Raw genomic sequence first — 21,321 nt, 5'->3', positions numbered from 1 at the left:
GTTAATAATGCAACAACCGTACATACATATAAAGCGACTGTAAGTTAGACAGGAGATAGTGAGGAACTCTGTCTTTGACTGTGAGTTTTTCGGAACATTACACAATTTGATATGTGCAATTAATTGTGTTGGCTCACTTACTGACAACATGAAAGCCGTCACTATATTACTTCGCTGTTTTCTGTACATCATGCTGTGTACTTTGTCGAAGGCAGATGTAAAAACCCAACGCTACACGATGGACGCTTCACTTGACAATAAAGTGTCGAATGTCAGCCTCATGGCAATATATCATTCGGAATCCCTCATCCAATGTTCCTCTATATGTTGTGGTGAACGTTGTGCATGTTTTGGCTTTAATCCCCAACTACAGAAGTGCCGTATCTATCAGTCATGTGACCCAGCACACATGACCATTATTGAAACAGGATGGGAGAATTTTTTTCCTGACGGTACGTTGTCTCATAACCCCCTCAATTTTAGGAGTTGAACATATATATATATATATATATATATATATATATATATATATATTAATAGAAGTACTGATTGAAAGGTGAAGTTAACGAAACAGTGATTAATCTCATGACTCCTAAATAAGCAATACAAAAGAGAGAGTCGGGCAAAAACGGATCCCTGGATATATCATAGGTGGAACCAGGCGCCTATCAGCCCTGTATTCTGATAAGGTAAACATAGTTCTCTGAGAACGTTTGAGACAATTTGGGTAGAATTACTCCTTGTTTTGTTAAATCTAGGTTTCCTTGTCAAGAGTTTCCAGGTGATTTTAAAGTTAACGTCTTCTCTCGGTGGCCCCTTGTGTTTGAAAAACGATGTTGTGTGCCTGATACTGTCATCATCAGTTGCCCAGCAAATCATTCAAAACCTTTTCATTTTGATATATTATACAAAAATGTATGAGTTGATAATCGCATCAAAATACGTATATCAGTATGTGCATTAATTAGTAATACAGCCTCATATCGTTAGCAGCAATCAATAGCTGATCATGTTTTGTAGGATGTGGGATTTCTCTGAATAGAAGCTGTATGGAGATTTTAGAATGTAACCCAAACGTGAAAGGAGAAGATGGGTTATATTCGATAAATATTGATGATCAGGAAAAGAAAGTGTACTGTGACATGACTACAGATGGAGGGGGCTGGACGGTGAGTACATAGAGATCAAGAACACAAACTGCAAGAATTTTTATAGAAAGCTAATATAACGCTGTAATCTTATGTAGTATTTGTTAGATATGTCAAGTATCTGAGCTTTTTATCAAAATTTGTCCGCTTTATAAATCGAAATATTGAGTAATTAAAATTGAAAAAAAAAGGTAAAGATTGAATAATTCTAACAACAGTATAAAAACCTGAACCATTAGTTTGGTTTACTGTGATATATCCTGAAGTTTGTATTCAGCTTCCTCCGCACGGAACTTTGAGGTAATTGTTTGACTGTCTATTGTCCAATCACAACATAGTAGGCGGAGCCAAGGCATCAGCGCAAGATAATCAAGATAATCAGCGCTGTCTCGTAGGAATAAAGCAGTTTTATAGGGGTATCGCGGTCGTGTTAATTTTTTTATGACTCCATGGAAGACAAATTAAAACAGCTAATGATCAATAAATCTAGATTTTATACATGTACATTTATTTTTTTTCATTCAGCAGTTCAATGCTTACTGCATAAAATATGCCTGTTGATTTTCATTATTAGAATGGGCTAACCAACGTTGAAAAACAAAACATGCATAGTAGCAATATTTTTGGTAAATCTTTGCGATTCTTGTGGAGCCTGCAAAGTAGTAGTTGGAGTGGGTGTCGCGGTCGTGTAAGTTATTGATGAATCCATGGATGTCTAATCAAAACTTTTTTTCTGGTTGAACGTGGTTCAACCCCTCCCCCCACCCCCAGTCTGGTTTGGTTTGGTTTGAACATATTTTATTGTAACTGAATTTACAAAGGGATTGAGTACAATATCTTAAAAATTAGAACGCTCTTTCTCATATACATGTATATACATGTATTAACAATCTATTTTGGTATGCATGGTAAAACAGGCATTGTAAATATAAATATTATCTAGCGCATGTTGATCGCTTACAGAAAAAAAACTAAGTAATGAGATATGGTCTATACTGATTAATCAAATCGATCATTATGTTTGAATAAAGCTTGTATGATAGTAAACAAATATTCGCCTTCACTATTACTCAGGGAATTGTCGCCCCAAAGAAAGATATGAGTATTGACAATATGCAAGTTATTGTTTACCATTAAAAAGAATATATCTGGCTTCTTTATACCTAGGACATGTAAAAAGAAATAATATTCATTCTCAATTGTTCCACAAGTACTTAAAGGACTATTAATGATGTTACAACGGAATAAATCTGATTAATATACAATTGTGCTTAAGCACTGTATGAATAATATTTAAACGACGGTTTCCACATGCGAAGTAAAGAGATGGTGGATTTTCTTCTTTCTTTTTTTTTTAATTTATTCATAAATATCCCCAGAGATTCACTTCGTTTGATTTCAACAGTTGGAACAAATGAAGTTTTATAGATTTGAAGTTTACATTTAGGTACATTGTAGTTTAGTGCATTTTCTGTGTTGTAGTGTGAAGTATTCAAATTCTGGTCCACTTCATACATTGTTTTTAATCGTGTTGTTTTCCTCCTAACGTGAAACAGTTCCCAACCCGTTTCCAAATAAAGAGATTCTCCTGATGCTGATAAAGTTAGTCCTGTAACTATTTTTGCTATACTTAATTGAAATTATTCTAACTTTTCAGATTCGTTTTAATTCATACATCTTCGAAAATCTTCGAAAATCTTTTTTTCAATGCGTCAATCAGCATATTTTTATTTTATTTTATATGTATCTTAAAGAGCATAATGGTAATTTCAATTATGTCGATTAAAGTTCTGAAGTGTTCGCCCTAATTTCAACTTTAACATCATATTTTTATTAGACCATATCGTATGTACTGATTCCACCCCTGGGACGCAGTCTCTCTCTCTCTCTCTCTCTCTCTCTCTCTCTCTCTCTCTCTCTCTCTCTCTCTCTCACACACACACACACATTGATATCGAAGTTAGTTGTGTCTAGTATTTACAGTGTACGCTTTTGCATTTGGGGTCCCTAAAGTAATTTTCTGTACTATTTTATTAGAATATTTGAATAATTCAGTGTATATATGTTGCGTTTTTCACATGCAATATATCCATAAAATTAACTTGGTCAATGCTCCATACGTAGGCATTGTCATGCATACTTCCGTTTCAACACACGAGTCGGAGAGATTATGAAAATAGGCGATATACCCAAAATCATTACAAACATTTAGAAACCAGTAAATGATAAGATTTACTGAAAATAGAGCTGCCATTTTCATTTATGATGCATGATTTTCTTCTCTTTTTTAACTTTGGTAAGCGCATTCTGATAAAAAGAAACATTAAACGCATATCCAATGTACATAATAAGAATTGAACTGATAAATAAGTAAATGTATAAGATTTAAATATGTTGGCCAACAGCTGTTTTAATCTGCCTCCCATGGATTCACCAGAAACTTACAAGTAACCCGACTGCAAAATTATGTTTTATTCACACGGCAGCGCTGATGCCTTGGCTCCGCCTATTACGTTGTGATTGGACGATAGTCAGTCAAAACAATTAGATTAAAGTTTATTGAGAAAGATCTTGACTCCAAACTCCAGGGTATGGAATAGTCGGTGATGTCACCGATACATGGCGGTAATAAACACTAAAGTAGAGTGGTCAACTTATCGGCAATATTAAAAACAGAAAACTTAAATCCTCCAGAAAGAAACTTGTGAGGAAGTGCTCTTTGACGAAAAAATCGTTTGTATCAAAACGCGCAGTTCTAAAACAGACATCACAGATTTACACATTCAAAACAATGTTTTCATGTTGTGTTGAGTTGTACAGTTCAATACAACATTGTTATGGGTCGGAATCACACTTTTCTAAGTCCAGCAAAAATCAATTACACATGATTCAAAGATTTCACAATTCATATACAAATATTTATAGTGAAATATATCAATGGATAAATATCGAAACAAAGTAGGCCTAATCGAAGTTCACAAAGCAGTGTCCAGTGTTGATTTACCACCTACAAGGAACCTGAATCCATGCACAAGAATAAGCCAGCAATGGAATATATAATGCCATTCTATCAAGTTGTCTATTACCACAAAAATAACAGTCTATTTGTACAAAAATCGAAATAAGACCCTAGAAAATGTTAGGTTTTGCAATTATACAATTCTAAACAAGCTGTATATTATTACGTCACCGCATATGAACTTTACCAAATATCGATTTAAAATAGAACATTTAAAATATTTTTATGTATCATGTGTCGATATCTAGTAAGAACGGACTACACTATCATATGTTCAAATTAAGTTGACTTGTACGGTCAGATGCATTATCTTTTAATTTGTGTTGTTTGCTCAGTTAAACATGATAATATGTTGAGTTTAGTTTGATAAACTATGCTTTCTTAGCTAGTAATGAGAGGACAATCATGAATATGACGTGGAGACTTGAATATAGTGCATTTCAATCACGTGATCAGTACCCCGCCTATCTATAGTATGTATATTAGCCTCCCGTGTAGAGGAAATAAAGATATAGAAAAGTCTATTATGAACGACTTTTAGCATGTTGGGATATAGACACGAGAATTCGTACCAATTGATGACATGACGGCTTCATGTTTTCTATAATAACATAAATATGAGAAGTAGTACGCTATTTTACACACTTTGAAATGAACTTTACACACATTTCATTAGGTGTCATCCATAATTGTCAACCATTTTCCAAAGTGTGCAAAAAACACGCTCGGGGTGAGGGGGTAAAAAATCGACAATTTTACCGTACGCTCTTTTTTCCCATCCGGATTTATTTTGTATCCGCGGAGTTCGGTTTTATTTTATCGTGATTTCATCTACTATTGGCTATAAAAACATAAAAGTATTGGTCATGTTACAAAAGTGTAATGCCTATAAAAAAAAAAAAAAAAGACGACAAGATAAGACAGAGACACAAGATTTGCACTTTTATAGAACATTATATCATTCATATATAACAAGAAATAGGGGTACCAATATTAAAGAACACATTGTTTGAACTAAATTGCTCATAAACGTGATTGTCGATCTTCTTGTTGGGAATTTGAATATGGTTGATGTACACTTTTTGAGGGGGTGGGGGGTCTCAAAAAGTGTGCTTTTTGCACACTTTGGAAAATGGTTGACAATTATGGATGACCCCTTACCTCACATTATATGAAATTTGTATGTTGTGTATTATGTAGGTTATTCAAAAACGACAGGATAATTCTACAGACTTTCAAAGAAATTGGACAGATTACAAGAACGAATTTGGAGACCCATCCAAAAACTACTGGATTGGTAGGTTTGCTATTTATGTTACATGTATGTTATGAGATTGATCACTGTTTGCTATATCCACCTTTCATGTAGAAAGATTGAGGTAGGAAAGAGGTTATTGGGTAAATGTCGCCAATCATGTTAGCATGGTCAACAAGTAAATCTAAATATCCGTACGATATCAGGAAATATGCGTATCCCCAAGTCTGGTAGATTTATGTTGGACCCTATCATATACATGTAACATGGTATACGCAGATTTGTGCTCCTGTATCCATGGTGTATTGGAAAAGCAAATAATTTTGCATGAAGGAAATGGTCTAATGAAAGTGAGATATCGCAGGGCCCAGAAAAGGGGAATGATTACATTTCACATATCATGTATAAACAGTCTCATTTTAAGTTAGCATTTTGCAAATTCTATGGTTGTGATAACAATCTAATTTACAAATACAACCCGTTAAAATGTCGAGTACTGGCTGATGTATTTTACACCAAATGTAAGCCTTTCTTTATATACTTAGTTTTACTATGGATTCCTTTGTTTACCTGACCAATATATGAGGTTCACAGCAGCTGTGACGGGGAAACGGGGATGCTTACTCCCCCATGGTGCCTGATCCCGCCTTTAGCTACAATATTGCTCTTATCCAGCATTCAGACAGTCCAAATCTTGGTTATCAACATAAAATGAGTTATATTTTCAATTGTTTCATGGGAATATTTGTATATTGATATGACCAATTAGTGGGACTGATTCACGATTTTTCCATAAATTTTATTTTTCACTTTAAATGATCAAAATCTACAGTCTAATATGTTTAGATGGTTTTACACAAAAATTAAAGTTATCATTACAGAAGCTCATTTTAGAGAGTTTATTATGTTTTGAAAACTAAGATGTAGGTGTGTTATTGTTTATGAAATTTTCAAAATAAATGGATATTGATCCAAGTTTATCATTTATTTCACATCTCAAGTATACTTTAGGTAAAATGTGTCATTTAAAAGTTAAAATTTGGGATTGTACAAAATAAAGATGCTTTCAATTACAAAATCAATTTTTCACTGGTTTGTTTGTTTCCATAAAAAGACTCGAGTCTTTGTTTACATAACACAGAACCAAAGCAACATTTTTAACGTCAAAATTGAAATATATTTCTTTCGAAAAACGTGAACCAGTCCCTTTACTTAAGATCTTGCTGTTCTTGAGAAATTCAATTTAAAAGATTTTCCACTATATCTCCATTTTATGCCTGTTTCTTACTATCACGCCATCTGTTACGAACGTTGCGCCACGATTGACCAGATTAAAGTTTTCTGGAATTCCGGGTGTTGATACGAGTAAATACATGCAGGGAATACTTACTCCACCTAGGCACCTGATCCCACCTCTGGTGTGCCCAGGGTCCGTGTTTGCCCAACTATCTATTTTGTATTGCTTGTAGGAGTTATGAGATGTATCACTGTTCGTTATCTTCACCTTTCATTCTTGTTTGAATTGTTGCGCTTTGATATGAAAATGTCACGATAAACAGGTGACACGATTTGAACACTGTTCAGATACGATTACAAACGTTCTGATAAGATTTTCCCGATCAAGTTCACGATTGGACCTCGATCTTATACGATCATAACGATCCGAATTCCCAATTTGGGACGATCATGTACGTGCATATACGTTCGTTTACGTTACGATACATTAATTACGAACCGATGTTGCGATAGCATACGATTGTGATCGCGATGTTTTTCACGATCAGGATCGAGATGATTAATGTTTGAGCTACAAATGGATCCCTGCAGGTATATGTACAGCCCGACTGACCATTGAATTCACTTCTTTAACACCCAGAAAGTAAACAATAGAACCCACACCACTGAAAATGGCGACAATTGAGGTTGATGACAACATCGCATTGGCAGCATTACTGTATGCTTATGTTATAGCTATCGTGACAGATCGTGGGACATCGCAACGCATCGCAAAAAAACGTGGTGTTTGCTTTGTAAAAAACTGACAAGAATCGTCACGATTTTTGAGCACAATTAGATGCGATATGCTGCGATTTATTACGATCCAATACGACCATATGCGATTATAACGAGTGAAAATTAATCGTGTTGATCGTATAAAAAAATTGGCTGTCAAAAGACGATTGTCACGACTGACGCCAAGATTTGGTACGATCAGCACGATTATTTCACGGTCAAGTCTACGATTTCAATCGTGCCGCGAAACCTGATAGTGGAACCTAACATAAACGTTTGACCCTTGTTGTCGCCCCACTCATTTTCTGAGAGTCATGATTTGTACAAATGTAATCTAATATCTTAAAGAACGCTTTCACATAGGTTTTGTGCTTTTACTGGTCCAGTGATTCTCGAGAACATTTTTAAGGATGTTATCATATTTTCACAATTTCTTGACTATCTCCCTTAAAGAAAGGGAAGACAATTCCATTGAACAATTTCGAATCTCCTTTACCCAATGATTCTGATATATCTGTTGGAATAGGCCCAGTGGTTCTGGAGGAGGAGTCAAAATAGGTAGAGTTTACAGAGAGAAGGAAAACAGGTGACCAACTAAGCTCACTTGAGATTTTGTCTCAATGATCAAAACACATATTAAACCTAATGATACATGTACCTGTAGGAGTAGAATTCTGATGTACTACTTTTGTATTCGACTTGGGTAAATGTAACCCTGTTTCGTAATACCACATATATGTAACCAGTCATTGCTTAATGAAAATAAATATTTTCAAAAAATAATACTTTATTTCAAGACGCTGACTAACTGATTAGTACACGCACAATACTTTTTAGAACCTCCAGATGACACATACAATTATATAGAAAAATAGTCAATCAATAATAATAATAATAAAATTCATAAAGCGCCTTATATAAAACAAATTACTATAAGGCGCTGTACAAGGGTAAGCAGAAAACTGCAACAATAAAACACGATTAAATGATCTCAAATGACAGTATGGCATAAGATCTTACAGCTGTAAAATTTTCAAAATAAAACACTTCGATCAAGTTCGATAGCTAAAGTTTTTTATATAGAGAATTTGAAATCAACGAAATAAAACATCAAGAAGATTAAGATATTTACTTCAAAAATGGTCATTTAAAAAAAATTATACTTTGTAAAACGCTAAACAGTCGGGGAAAGCACTTTTTTAAAAATTGGGGGTTTAAAACAGTCTCAAAAGAACACAATATTATGTAACAAGATTCAGCCTATATCACTTGATATAATTGAAGAGTATTAACAATCACAAATCTGATATTCCAGATCGCTTTCAAAAAACATAAATGCTTAGAATTTATATAAGAGAAGAAAAATTACGCTTGCTTGCTTAGAGCCGTTATTAACGAATGCTCAATGCCTGATTAAGTACATTATAATGGGCACTTTTTGTAAGCTTGGGATCCAAAATGCCCTAAAAATCTAGATTTAAAAAAAGAAGCATTTAATTTCTGTAAAAAGTTTATTTTGCATTTCTCTATAGCAAAATGATTATACCTATCATTTCTTTCCATGCATTATTTCCTAAACAGGGAACGATGCAATTCACTATTTAACAAACATAAATCAAGAACTACGAGTGGAGCTGTTGAGTTTTGATGACGAGAAGGCATACGCCCTGTATTCCACATTTCAAGTTGGAAACGAAAGCAGTAAATACCGGCTTACAGTGACGGGGTATAGTGGAACAGCGGGTAAGACTGTTTTACATATCATCCTAACTCACCACAAAACAAAACACATTCAAATCACAGAATATCATAGAAAATGAATTTAATATCTCAAACACGGTCAATGAATATGCACATTAATTGGTCTTTAGAACGTTGTATTGCTTTGTACCAGATAATAGATATATTGGCGTAACCATCAAACACAACGGATCATTTGATTGGTCACTGTTCATTATAGTCACCGATAGCGGTACCTAGCACAGTGGTAGAACGTTCGCTTCGTAATAAAAGATAAAAAGAGTGCTCGCTTCGTAGCCGGAAGGTCTGAGTTGAAGTCCCGCTCGTGTCATGGCCGAGTTAAACCTGAAATTAGGTAGGTATTGCTCTTACGCCAAACGCGCGTGTTGTGGCACGGTATGTAACAACGAGACGATACATGTATGTAACAAGTTGTAGTACAGCGTATCACGAATTGCGACAACATGCAACAACTTTATTTCTCTTACATAGCGTCGCCATTCGTGATACGATATGTCACAAATTGTTACATACTATGCTGCGGATTTCAACGGTACGTCACAAATTGTCACATACCGTGCGGGGACTACACCTTTTGGGGGGATTCCGGGAAAATAACAGTCTTGTAGATTCCTTTTATCCATTGGGTTTGTGAGTAGATAGGTATGTGTGACTTTCATGTGAACACACATTTAATATTTGTCTCATTCTGACCTGATGATGATAATAAGTCTGCGGTTATAACGACCGTCATTGCATAACCCCAAAATTATTCTTAGGGACATATCTTTTTGGTACCTTGTGTATGTCTATCTGTTGTGTATCAGTATGTCTATCTGCTGTGTATCAGTATGTGTATCTGTTGTGTATCAGTATGTCTATCTGCTGTGTATCAGTATGTCTATCTGTGTATCAGTATGTCTATCTGTGTATCAGTATGTCTATCTGTTGTGTATCAGTATGTCTATCTGCTGTGTATCAGTATGTCTATCTGTTGTGTATCAGTATGTCTATCTGTTGTGTATCAGTATGTCTATCTGCTGTGTATCAGTATGTCTAGCTGTGTATCAGTATGTCTAGCTGTGTATCAGTATGTATATCTGCTGTGTATCAGTATGTCTATATGCTGTGTATCAGTATGTCTATCTGTTGTGTATCAGTATGTCTATCTGTTGTGTATCAGTATGTCTATCTGCTGTGTATCAGTATGTCTATCTGCTGTGTATCAGTATGTCTATCTGTTGTGTATCAGTATGTCTATCTGTGTATCAGTATGTCTATCTGCTGTGTATCAGTATGTGTATCTGCTGTGTATCAGTATGTCTATCTGCTGTGTATCAGTATGTCTAGCTGTTGTGTATCAGTATGTGTATCTGTTGTGTATCAGTATGTCTATATGTTGTGTATCAGTATGTCTAGCTGTGTATCAGTATGTCTATCTGTTGTGTATCAGTATGTGTATCTGTGTATCAGTATGTCTATCTGCTGTGTATCAGTATGTGTATCTGCTGTGTATCAGTATGTCTAGCTGTGTATCAGTATGTCTATCTGTTGTGTATCAGTATGTGTATCTGTGTATCAGTATGTCTATCTGCTGTGTATCAGTATGTGTATCTGTGTATCAGTATGTCTATCTGTTGTGTATCAGTATGTCTAGCTGTGTATCAGTATGTCTATCTGCTGTGTATCAGTATGTGTATCTGTGTATCAGTATGTCTATCGGTTGTGTATCAGTATGTCTATCTGCTGTGTATCAGTATGTCTATATGTTGTGTATCAGTATGTCTATATGTTGTGTATCAGTATGTGTATCTGTTGTGTATCAGTATGTCTATCTGCTGTGTATCAGTATGTGTATCTGCTGTGTATCAGTATGTCTAGCTGTGTATCAGTATGTCTAGCTGTGTATCAGTATGTCTATCTGTTGTGTATCAGTATGTCTATATGTTGTGTATCAGTATGTGTATCTGCTGTGTATCAGTATGTCTATCTGTTGTGTATCAGTATGTGTATCTGTTGTGTATCAGTATGTGTATCTGTTGTGTATCAGTATGTGTATCTGTTGTGTATCAGTATGTCTAGCTGTGTATCAGTATGTGTATCTGCTGTGTATCAGTATGTCTATATGTTGAGTATCAGTATGTCTATCTGTTGTGTATCAGTATGTGTATCTGTTGTGTATCAGTATGTGTATCTGCTGTGTATCAGTATGTCTATCTGTTGTGTATCAGTATGTGTATCTGTTGTGTATCAGTATGTGTATCTGTTGTGTATCAGTATGTTTATCTGCTGTGTATCAGTATGTGTATCTGTTGTGTATCAGTATGTCTATCTCCTGTGTATCAGTATGTCTATCTGCTGTGTATCAGTATGTCTATCTGTTGTGTATCAGTATGTCTATCTGCTGTGTATCAGTATGTCTATCTGTGTATCAGTATGTCTAGCTGTTGTGTATCAGTATGTGTATCTGTTGTGTATCAGTATGTCTATCTGTCTGTCTGTCTATTTTCCTGTTTGTGTGGTTTGTTCTCCTAGTCCATCAAAACTGGCAGAATTTTAGCATAGACTCGGATATGAAGGTGGGTGTGTCTATTATCGTATATTAAACTTAATCTTTCATATTCCTATCTACCACAACAATTTACAAAACCGGAAATTACGTAAATTCTATATTACGAGGTATACAGTCTTACAACTCGTCAATTATTGTAATGTGGGATCACATTACAACCAGTTTTTGAAATAATTGATGAATGAGAGAAGTTTTAACATTGTTATTAGTCCCGTACCTGTTTGTAAAACTGAAGGGGACTATAGCTTTCTTCTCCATCTTTCTGTCTGTCCCTCTGTCTGTCAGTCTGTCCCATATTAGTTTTCCAGACTTTTTTCCGCGTTATGCTTGCGTGGATTCATTTGAAACTTGCAGTGTAGTTTCAGAGTGGCACACTACAGATCAAGTACGAATTTCGTAATGATGGACAAGTTTTGAAGACATTAAGTTCTATATTTTACGTTTTTCATTCATGGGGATCGGGATTGTGTTCCGATGGAAATGTGGTAAAAGTAGGACGTCTGAATAGGGGCAGTCAACGAACCTCGATCGTTGATTTTCTATATTAAAAAATGCATACTTCATTAATTTGACATTTCAAGCTCATTATTCACAAAAGGAACATATCATTTCAAATATATATCAAATCTGTTAATTACGCTAGTACTTTTGTGCAGTCAGTGTGCGAGATCTGATGCGTCGGCAGTTCTCAATTTACCGCATTCCTGCAGTCGCGGGTATATTCAAAATCGGCCTTCAAATAGTTGATAGTAAGTAGTATTTTGAATTACTTTATACGTATTTAGCATACAGATTAATAGAATCCTTCATTAGTACGAGTGTGGGATAGGGAAATTCCACCGAGGGGACAAGATTCGCAGTCTAGGACGAGGCTTTGCCGAGTCCTAGACAGCGAATCTTGTTCCAGAGGTGGAATTTCCCTACCCCACACGAGTTAATAATGAAGGATTATTTTTCTCACATTTTATCTACAGTTTAGTGCACAAATTTAGGAGCTTTAAGAAAATTCTGAATTATCAAAATCCTCATTTGAACTTCGATGCAAAAACTAATTAGATAGGCAGAAAGATCATACCCGAAAATGGTTTACACTGAAAGTGTAAACTAAAAACCCCAAGGTTGTCCAACAGAAAGCTATATACATTAAGATTTAAAGATAACAATGTAAAATATTTTACTTCACCGTGTAACGTAAATCTTCACCGTGTAACGTAAATCATAGAAAATATATGACGTCACAATCCAATGACGTCGCAGCAGTGCGAGACAGAAAAATCTCACATGGCTGTCTCACATGGGTAAAGTCGATCTCACACTGGTGATAATGTGAGAAATGAATGTTATATCGGTGTGGTGTTTTGTGTCCCATATGCACGATTATTTAAATATTCCCTCTACATATTTTGTTCAAAGGCTACTATTTCATCCCTGATAAAAATTGCATGCGTCAACTGTATGAACAAAAAACAAAATTAGATGAATTCGACACTGGTAAGCATGGTGACTTGGTACCAATATATCGGATCACAGTTCAAGGTCAAACAACATCAAATGTACATTTCCTCGAATATTAAGTACAGTCGTCAATGAATGGGGACGCCGGTAGGGGACATGTATTGCTTATGCAATACTTTCAGAATACTTGTTGTAGGGTTGCTTCTATAGCATTTATCATTAATGGGTGTTAGCATCAATATGTGTCCATAAGTTTTATCTATATAATATCAATGAGGCCGTCTCCATATGCGTGAAAAATTCTTGAAAGCGACATTTAACAATACGCAATCAATCAATCAATTGCAATATTTGTCAGTATTGTTAGTATGTGTTAGTAAGTATTATCAGTATGTGTTAATAAGTATTATCAGTATGTGTGACTAAGTATTATCAGTATGTGTTAGTAAGTATTATCAGTATGTATCAGTGTTATCAATATGTGTAAGTATTATCAGTATGTGTAAGTATTATCAGTATGTGTGAGTATTATCAGTATGTGCTGGTATTAGCAGTCGGTATTATCACTATAATTTAGTATTATCAGTATGTTTTAGTATTATCAGTATGTGTCAGTATTATCAGTATGTGTCAGTTAGTATTATCAGTATGTAAATAGATATTCAACCAATGCTAATAATAGCAATTATAGATCAAAATCAAACGTTGTGAACTGTACATTAAACTCGATGTTCCACAACAAAATGTCGTTCATCCTAATTAATAACGCAGGCCTGAAGGGCATGAGAATAGATATTATCAAAAATGTAATTTTAAAGATTTTGATTGATTATCATTGTTCATGGTTATACTCTGTTGTAGGAGACAGTTGATGTTTATAACAGTTACCAATACTCTGTTCTAGAAAACAGTTGATGTTTATAACAGTTATCAATACTCTGTTGTAGGAGACAGCTTATGTTTATAACATCTTCAAAAACTCTATTGCATTTACAGTTGATGTTTATAACAGTTATCAATACTCTGTTGTAGGAGACAGTTGATCTTTATAACAGTTATGAATATTCTGTTGTAGGAGGCAGTTGATGTTTATAACAGTTATCAATACTCTGTTGTATTAGACAGTTGATGTTTATAACAGTTATCAATACTCTGTTGTAGGAGACAGTTGATGTTTATAACACTTATTAATACTCTGTTGTAGGAGACAGTTGATGTTTATAACAGTTATCGATACTCTGTTATAGGAGACAGTTGATGTCTTAACAGTTATTAATACTCTGTTGTAGGAGACAGTTGATGTTTATAACAGTTATCAATACTCTGTTATAGGAGACAGTTGATGTTTATAACAGTTATCATTACTGTGTTGTAGGAGACAGTTGATGTTTATAACAGTTATCGATACTCTGTAATAGGAGACAGTTGATGTTTATAACAGTTATTAATACTCCGTTATAGGGGACAGTTGATGTTTATAACAGTTATCAGTACTCTGTTATAGGAGACAGTTGATGTTTTAAGAATTATTAATACTATGTTGCAGGAGACAGTTGATGTTTATAACAGTTTTCAATACTCTGTTGTAGGAGACAGTTGATGTTTATAACAGTTACCAATACTCTGTTGTAGAAGACAGTTGATGTTCATAACAGTTATTAATACTTTGTTGTAGAAGACAATTGGTGTTTATAATAGTTACCAATATTCTGTGGTAGGAGACAGTTGATGTTTATAACAGTTTTCAATACTCTGTTGTAGGAGACAGTTGATGTTTATAACAGTTACCAATACTCTGTTGTAGAAGACAGTTGATGTTCATAACAGTTATTAATACTTTGTTGTAGAAGACAATTGGTGTTTATAACAGTTACCAATACTCTGTGGTAGGAGACAGTTGATGTTTATAACAGTTATCAATACTCTGTTGTAGGAGACAATTGGTGTTTATAATAGTTACCAATACTCTGTTGTAGGAGACAGTTGATGTTTATAACAGTTATCAATACTCTGTGGTAGGAGACAGTTGATGTTTATAACAGTTATTAATACTCTGTTGTAGGAAACAATTGGTGTTTATAACAGTTATCAATATTCTGTTGTGTGAGACAGTTGATGTTTATAACAGTTATCAATACTATGTTATAGGAAGCAATTGGTGTTTATAACAGTTATTGATATTCTGTTGTAGGAGACAGTTGATGTTTATAACAGTTATCAATACTCTGTTGTAGGAGACAGTTGATGTTTATAACAGTTATCAATACTCTGTTGTAGTAGACAGTTGATGTTCATAACAGTTATCAATACTCTCTTGTAGCAGACGGTTGATGTTTATAACAGTTATCAATACTCTGTTGTAGGAGACAGTTGAAGTTTATAACTGTTATCAATACTCTCTTATAGGCGACTGTTGATCTTTATAAAACTTATCAATACTCTGTTTTAGGAGACAGTTAATGTTTATAACAGTTATCAATAATCTGTTGTAAGAGACAGTTGATTTTCATAACAGTTATCAATATTCTGTTTTAGAAGGCAGTTGATGTTTATAACAGTTTTCAATACTCTGTTGTAGAAGGCAGTTGATGTCTATAACAGTTATCAATACTCTGTGCTAGGAGACAGTTGATGTTTATAACATTTATCAGTAATCTGTTGTAGGAGACTGTTGATGTCTATAACAGTTATCAATACTCTGTTGTAGAAGACAGTTGATGTTTATAACAGTTATCTATACTCTGTTGTAAGATACAGTTAATGTTGATAACAGTTTTCAATACTCTGTTGTAGGAGACAATTGTTGTTTATAACAGTTATCAATAATCTGTTGTAGGAGACTGTTGATGTTTATAACAGTTATCAATACTCTGTGGTAGGAGACAGTTGATGTTTATAACAGTTATTGATATTCTATGGTAGGAGACAGTTGATGTTTATAACAATTATCAATAGACTGTTGTAGGAGACAGTTGATGTTTATAACAGTTATCAATACTGTGTTGTAGGAGACAGTTGATGTTTATAACAGTTATCAATACTCTGTTGTAGGAGACAGTTGGTGTTTATAACATTTATCGATACTCTGTTGTAGGAAACAGTTTAGAGTACTGCAATGGAGGGAAGTTCAGTACACGGGATCAAGATAATGATGAGAGGAGGGTTGGTAACTGTGCGAATCATAGGCACGGCGCCTGGTGGTACAGGGACTGTGGTACCGCCAACCTGAACGGGAAATACGCCGGGCCTGCTGTGACAGGTCATCATTACCTGATCTGGGCTAAATGGAAATTCCTTACACCGTTAAAAGGGGCCCTAATGCAGATTAGACCCACGAAAAAACATCCATACATGTATATATACCGCGCTCAACAGAGCTGTTAACATCAATATATACCGCGCTTAACAGACCTGTTAACCTCAATATATACCGCGCTTAACAGATCTGTTAACATCAATATGTACCGCGCTTAACGGATGACGAAATCATGACCTGGACTTACTTATTTTTCATCGGATATCCATGAAGAAGTGGACTAATAATATATGGTTCATACAATGCGAGTATCAATGAAATTATCATGAGTTTTACAACCTAACTGTTTATTAAGTAGTAAACAATATCACGCTGTGTAGAATGAGTTAACTGTATCTATATTTATAAGCATAATTTACTCATTAATAAACTCTGACAAATGATCAACACATGCTGTGTACTACATCGTCTGTATTATTTTGATCAACACATGAATGTTTGTGGTGTATTATTAATTGTCATGATAAATGCTTGTACATAGTATAGATATGTATGTCATTGAATATCTTCTTAAAGAAATAGTTTGTATTCCAGATAATAATCATCATCAAAACATACATTTTGATTGAGGAATCGTGCACAGATACGCTAACATAACCTGAATTCTGTAGTAGAGTTACGAAACGGATGATAGTTCTTTTGGAGGGAGGGGGGGGGGCATTTGATACCCCCCAGACAGTTTTCCTTTCAATAGAGTCACATGATCATAATAGTCACATATTCCGCATCATTGACATTCCCCATCTTTTTACCTTTAATGTCTTTACAAATTGTGATGGTAGCCATTTTTTCATGAATGCTATGCAGTCGTGAACAATGCGCGGATGAATCTTAACTTACATAAAATGTCTATTATAGCGAATGCAAGATTTTCCATGATAGAAAATTTATCAATTGTGAACAACTATCGTCTCATTAATGTTGGTTTATTATTGTGGGGTGGTGAATATATTTTTGTAGAGAACAATATGCCTTTTGTTAGCTTACAGAAAGATATCCGTGATACCGGTCGTTTTCATTTTGCTCCAAGTTAATATTCAAGTATTGAATTATAACATTGTACAATGTAAGCGATAAAAATATATGATAGTATCATGCTTTCTCCGCTTTTTTCACACTAATGAATATCTAAATAGTCACTTATACATTATGATAGTATCATGCTTTCTCTGTCTTTTCTCACACTCATGAATGTTTAAATAGTAACCTATATATTGTATGGCATATGTAATTGTATGATCTGTATTTCGTAAATAAATCGCTTATGCACAAGTTCAACATCTTTAGTACTCATTATTTCTATATGCCTTCAACGGACCCGACTCTACTGCATTAAAAGACATCGTAAACCAGCAAAGTTACTAGTATGTAGTACCCAGACTTCTATCATACTAGATTACTGCCACCTTGAGAACAGACTCCAAGATATGTTTTAAGTTGTTGGTTTTTTTGTGGGTTTTTTTGGTCAATCTGGGGGGTGAGCTGGTTCCCCAATTCGTCAAACATGGCCGGGGCATTCTCGTGAAGTTGTGAAAGGCACGTGGATCTTCATTACGCAGCTCCGCCTCTGGAGCAATAACTGGAAAAGTTGATTGTTATGTTGTTGGAGAGCAGCAACTATCACACGACGTCTTTGGGAATTCATCACTACATCTGAACTTCTCCACAGCTGCACTGGCAATGACGGGCAAATATGTCGATTTCTGCCATTTGTATAGTACTTTGGGTTTATGTGAAATGTTTGTTATCCACTCTCAAATTGTCCGCAAATCAGATGCAAAGCAGACGCAAATCAGATGCAAAGTAGACGTGATACAAACGCAATATTTTTGGCCAATCAGTATGCATTCGCTACAAATTATTTGAGTCCGTGATGTGCACGTGATATGCACACTATACATCCGTTTTACACACTGTTCCAGTCCGCAGCCAAGCCGCAATACCCCGTCAGTTGCAGATAACGGCGGATATACAGCGTATAGATTGAATATATATGTATTGCGTATGGAAGGCGAACGTCATCCGCAACCAAAATTTTGTGCAACTCAAAAATCCTGGCAATGGAAAAACGTGTCTCTGTGAATAATTGCGGAGGTGTACAGATGTCAGCCGACTCATACTTTAGCGAATATAAAACAATTTTGTGCTCCGCTCCTGTAATGTAGGAAAGAATAACGTAAAACGATATCTATTAGACATGACTGGGGCTATGAAGTTTTAATTACTTGTGAACATTAGACATGACTGGAGCTATGAAGTTTTAATTACTTGTGAACATTAGACATGACTGGAGCTATGGAGTTTTAATTACTTGTGAACATTAGACATGACTGGAGCTATGAAGTTTTAATTACTTGTGAACATTAGACATGACTGGAACTATGAAGTTTTAATTACTTGTGAACATTCACTTTAATCAATAGAGATGAAGCAGATCCCAGATAAGATCTGAACGGTTGTTTGTGTGCTTTACGTTTCGTTGATAATTTTTCACTCCTCTTCAATAAGTACGACACATTTAGACCTGTGCTCAGCGTTTAGGGCGGTATTACACGCCAGGTAACCGGGGAATGCACTATGACTATTAACGCCCTGACAGTAGCACAGTCAATATATACTAGTAGGCCAAGTGAATGGAATTCGAAAGATGACATGAACCCGTAAACCGAAGGTACAGTCCAGTGAATTATATTAAACAAAATATGTATCCCCTCTCTCACAATGAACGATCGATTTTGAGGTTTGTGAGTGATTCTTTACGCTGTATATCTATTTTACTGGGGTTTTTTAGAGAGGGTATCAATACTAACATACAAGTTCAAATTACTTCAAGTGAAAGGTGAAAATAACGAACAGTGATCAATCTTATAACTCCTATCAGCAATACGAAATAGAGGGTTGGGCAAACACGGATCCCTGGACACACCAGAGGTGGGATCAGGTGCCTACGAGGAGTAAGTATTCCCTGTTGACCGGTCACACCCGCCGTGAGTCCTATATATGATTATATGTTATCCTTGAATATCATTATCCTTGTCTGAAGTTGCATATCGCTTTGTTTTTATTGTCGAAATTCCGAGTTTCAAGTTCCTTCACCTGTTCTTATAAATATATACTCGTATTATAAGCAATAAACCTCAAGTTAAAGACTAATATTTATAATGCATCGTCTAGTATAGATTGGTTGAGGTATTTAAAGAAAGAAAAATTATATCGAATCCCGCTATCCTTCAGTAGACATAGGAAGATAAAACTTGTTGATTTCTCAGTCAACTCTCGATAAACCGCCACCTTTCGTTCTTTTGAATTTATGGCGTTATAACATTTTGGCGAAGAATTGAATTTCCGCCATATTGGGAAGAAAGAGTTACTTTTCTTGTATATGTAAGAGTTATCTATCCTTTATGTACAAACGTAATGTAAAAATATTCTCGTAATTATTTTTCCAAATTTCTCTAACATGATTAAAATAGTTTTATCAATAATAAGGCTTCATTTCAAAATAAGATGCATATACACAGTATGTTTCAAGTTATTTAAGTAAACTTTGTCCAGTATCGGTATTTAATAGCGCACCGCGAGGCTGTTTCCTGGTAGGTGAGCCGTCATTAACTGGACGAAGATCAACGAGTATTTCTAAGCCAAATGTTTTGCAGCCGAAATATCACTCATTGTCTTGCTTTTTATGGACTTTTTCCATGAAACAATAGAATAATTGGAGATTTCCTGTTGTGTACATTTCGGATGGTTTCCGTGGTATGCAATAGTTTGTTTATTTTCTTAGAAATTCAACAGAAACCTCTTTCGTGGCGAAGCCATATAGCTAATCTGTAATATTTTTCAATGAGGTAAAAACAACAAGACTACGGTTCATGTTAAGTAATTATCTTGTTTATTTAATACTAGGTACCTCCTGTCCAGGTGTACGCCGGAGATCGATAATGACCAATTTCCCGCATCACTGATCACGTGCAGTATGGCGGTTTATCGAGATAATACACACTTTGATATAGACTTTTGTAATAAAAAGACCATGGCAAATGGCGATAGCGAATTTGGCGTTTTAACGAGAATTTTAAGTAACAGGTAAAACGTTCTTAGAAAAATGCGGCGTTATAACAATGGCGACGAATTGCGTGGCGATAATTCGAGAGTTAACTGAAGTAAGGTCAAACTTGTTGATTTCTCAGAAACATCTGATAATAAAAACGGTCGTGTGAACTGAATATCCGCTTACAACACTCAACCTTTGCAGTGGCGAATTTAAGGGCGAGGGAGCGCACCTGGCACGACCACCCTTCCTCATAAATATTCAAAATTTAAGGTAACTTATGGTCTCTTGTTTAGAAGAAAATGATAAACGATAAAAGAAGCAATCTTTTCTCCACTTTCTGAGAAATAAATGATATTTTGATATATTGTTACTTTTATTGGGAGAACTTATATATTTTTATTACACCTCAAACCTCAGAACTTATATATTTTTATTATACCTCAAGCCCTGTAAAATCTATAAAATCCAGGAGCTTCCGGGAGCTTTGTCCCCACCCACCCCCCACCCCCAACCTGGACCCACTGGGAGCTTTAAGGCGGCCCTTAGATCCCTGCCTCATGACCTTCCATACCTGGATCCGCCCCTTTATTTCCTTAGAACAAAGCACGGTGATAGTTAAATGCGTTTCTGTTGTGAACATCGACTACGCTCGATGAGGGTGAATGTTATCCATTTATCCCAAAATGGCGTTTTAAATCTTCGTATCCGAATACCCGACATGTCGTCATGTGGGTCATTTCACGTGACAA

At 35.2% G+C, this 21,321-nt stretch overlaps 1 protein-coding gene across 1 annotated transcript in view; it reads left to right on the top strand.

Moving 5' to 3' along the window:
• The first annotated feature begins 238 nt into the window (after positions 1-238).
• The window catches only part of LOC130048796 (fibrinogen-like protein A), a 31,590-nt gene continuing 10,507 nt past the window's right edge, over positions 239-21,321 (top strand). Inside the window, exons 1-5 of the mRNA XM_056145854.1 lie at positions 239-452; positions 1,021-1,169; positions 5,368-5,464; positions 9,017-9,178; positions 16,297-16,461. Coding sequence (XP_056001829.1) covers positions 239-452; positions 1,021-1,169; positions 5,368-5,464; positions 9,017-9,178; positions 16,297-16,461 — 787 coding nt within the window. The remainder of the gene's footprint in view (positions 453-1,020; positions 1,170-5,367; positions 5,465-9,016; positions 9,179-16,296; positions 16,462-21,321) is intronic.

This window comes from Ostrea edulis, chromosome 7 (genome assembly GCF_947568905.1).
Source record: "Ostrea edulis chromosome 7, xbOstEdul1.1, whole genome shotgun sequence".
NCBI lineage: Eukaryota > Metazoa > Mollusca > Bivalvia > Ostreida > Ostreidae > Ostrea > Ostrea edulis.
The sequence above is the reverse complement of the archived record's forward strand: the minus strand, read 5'-3'. Positions and strand labels throughout refer to the sequence as shown.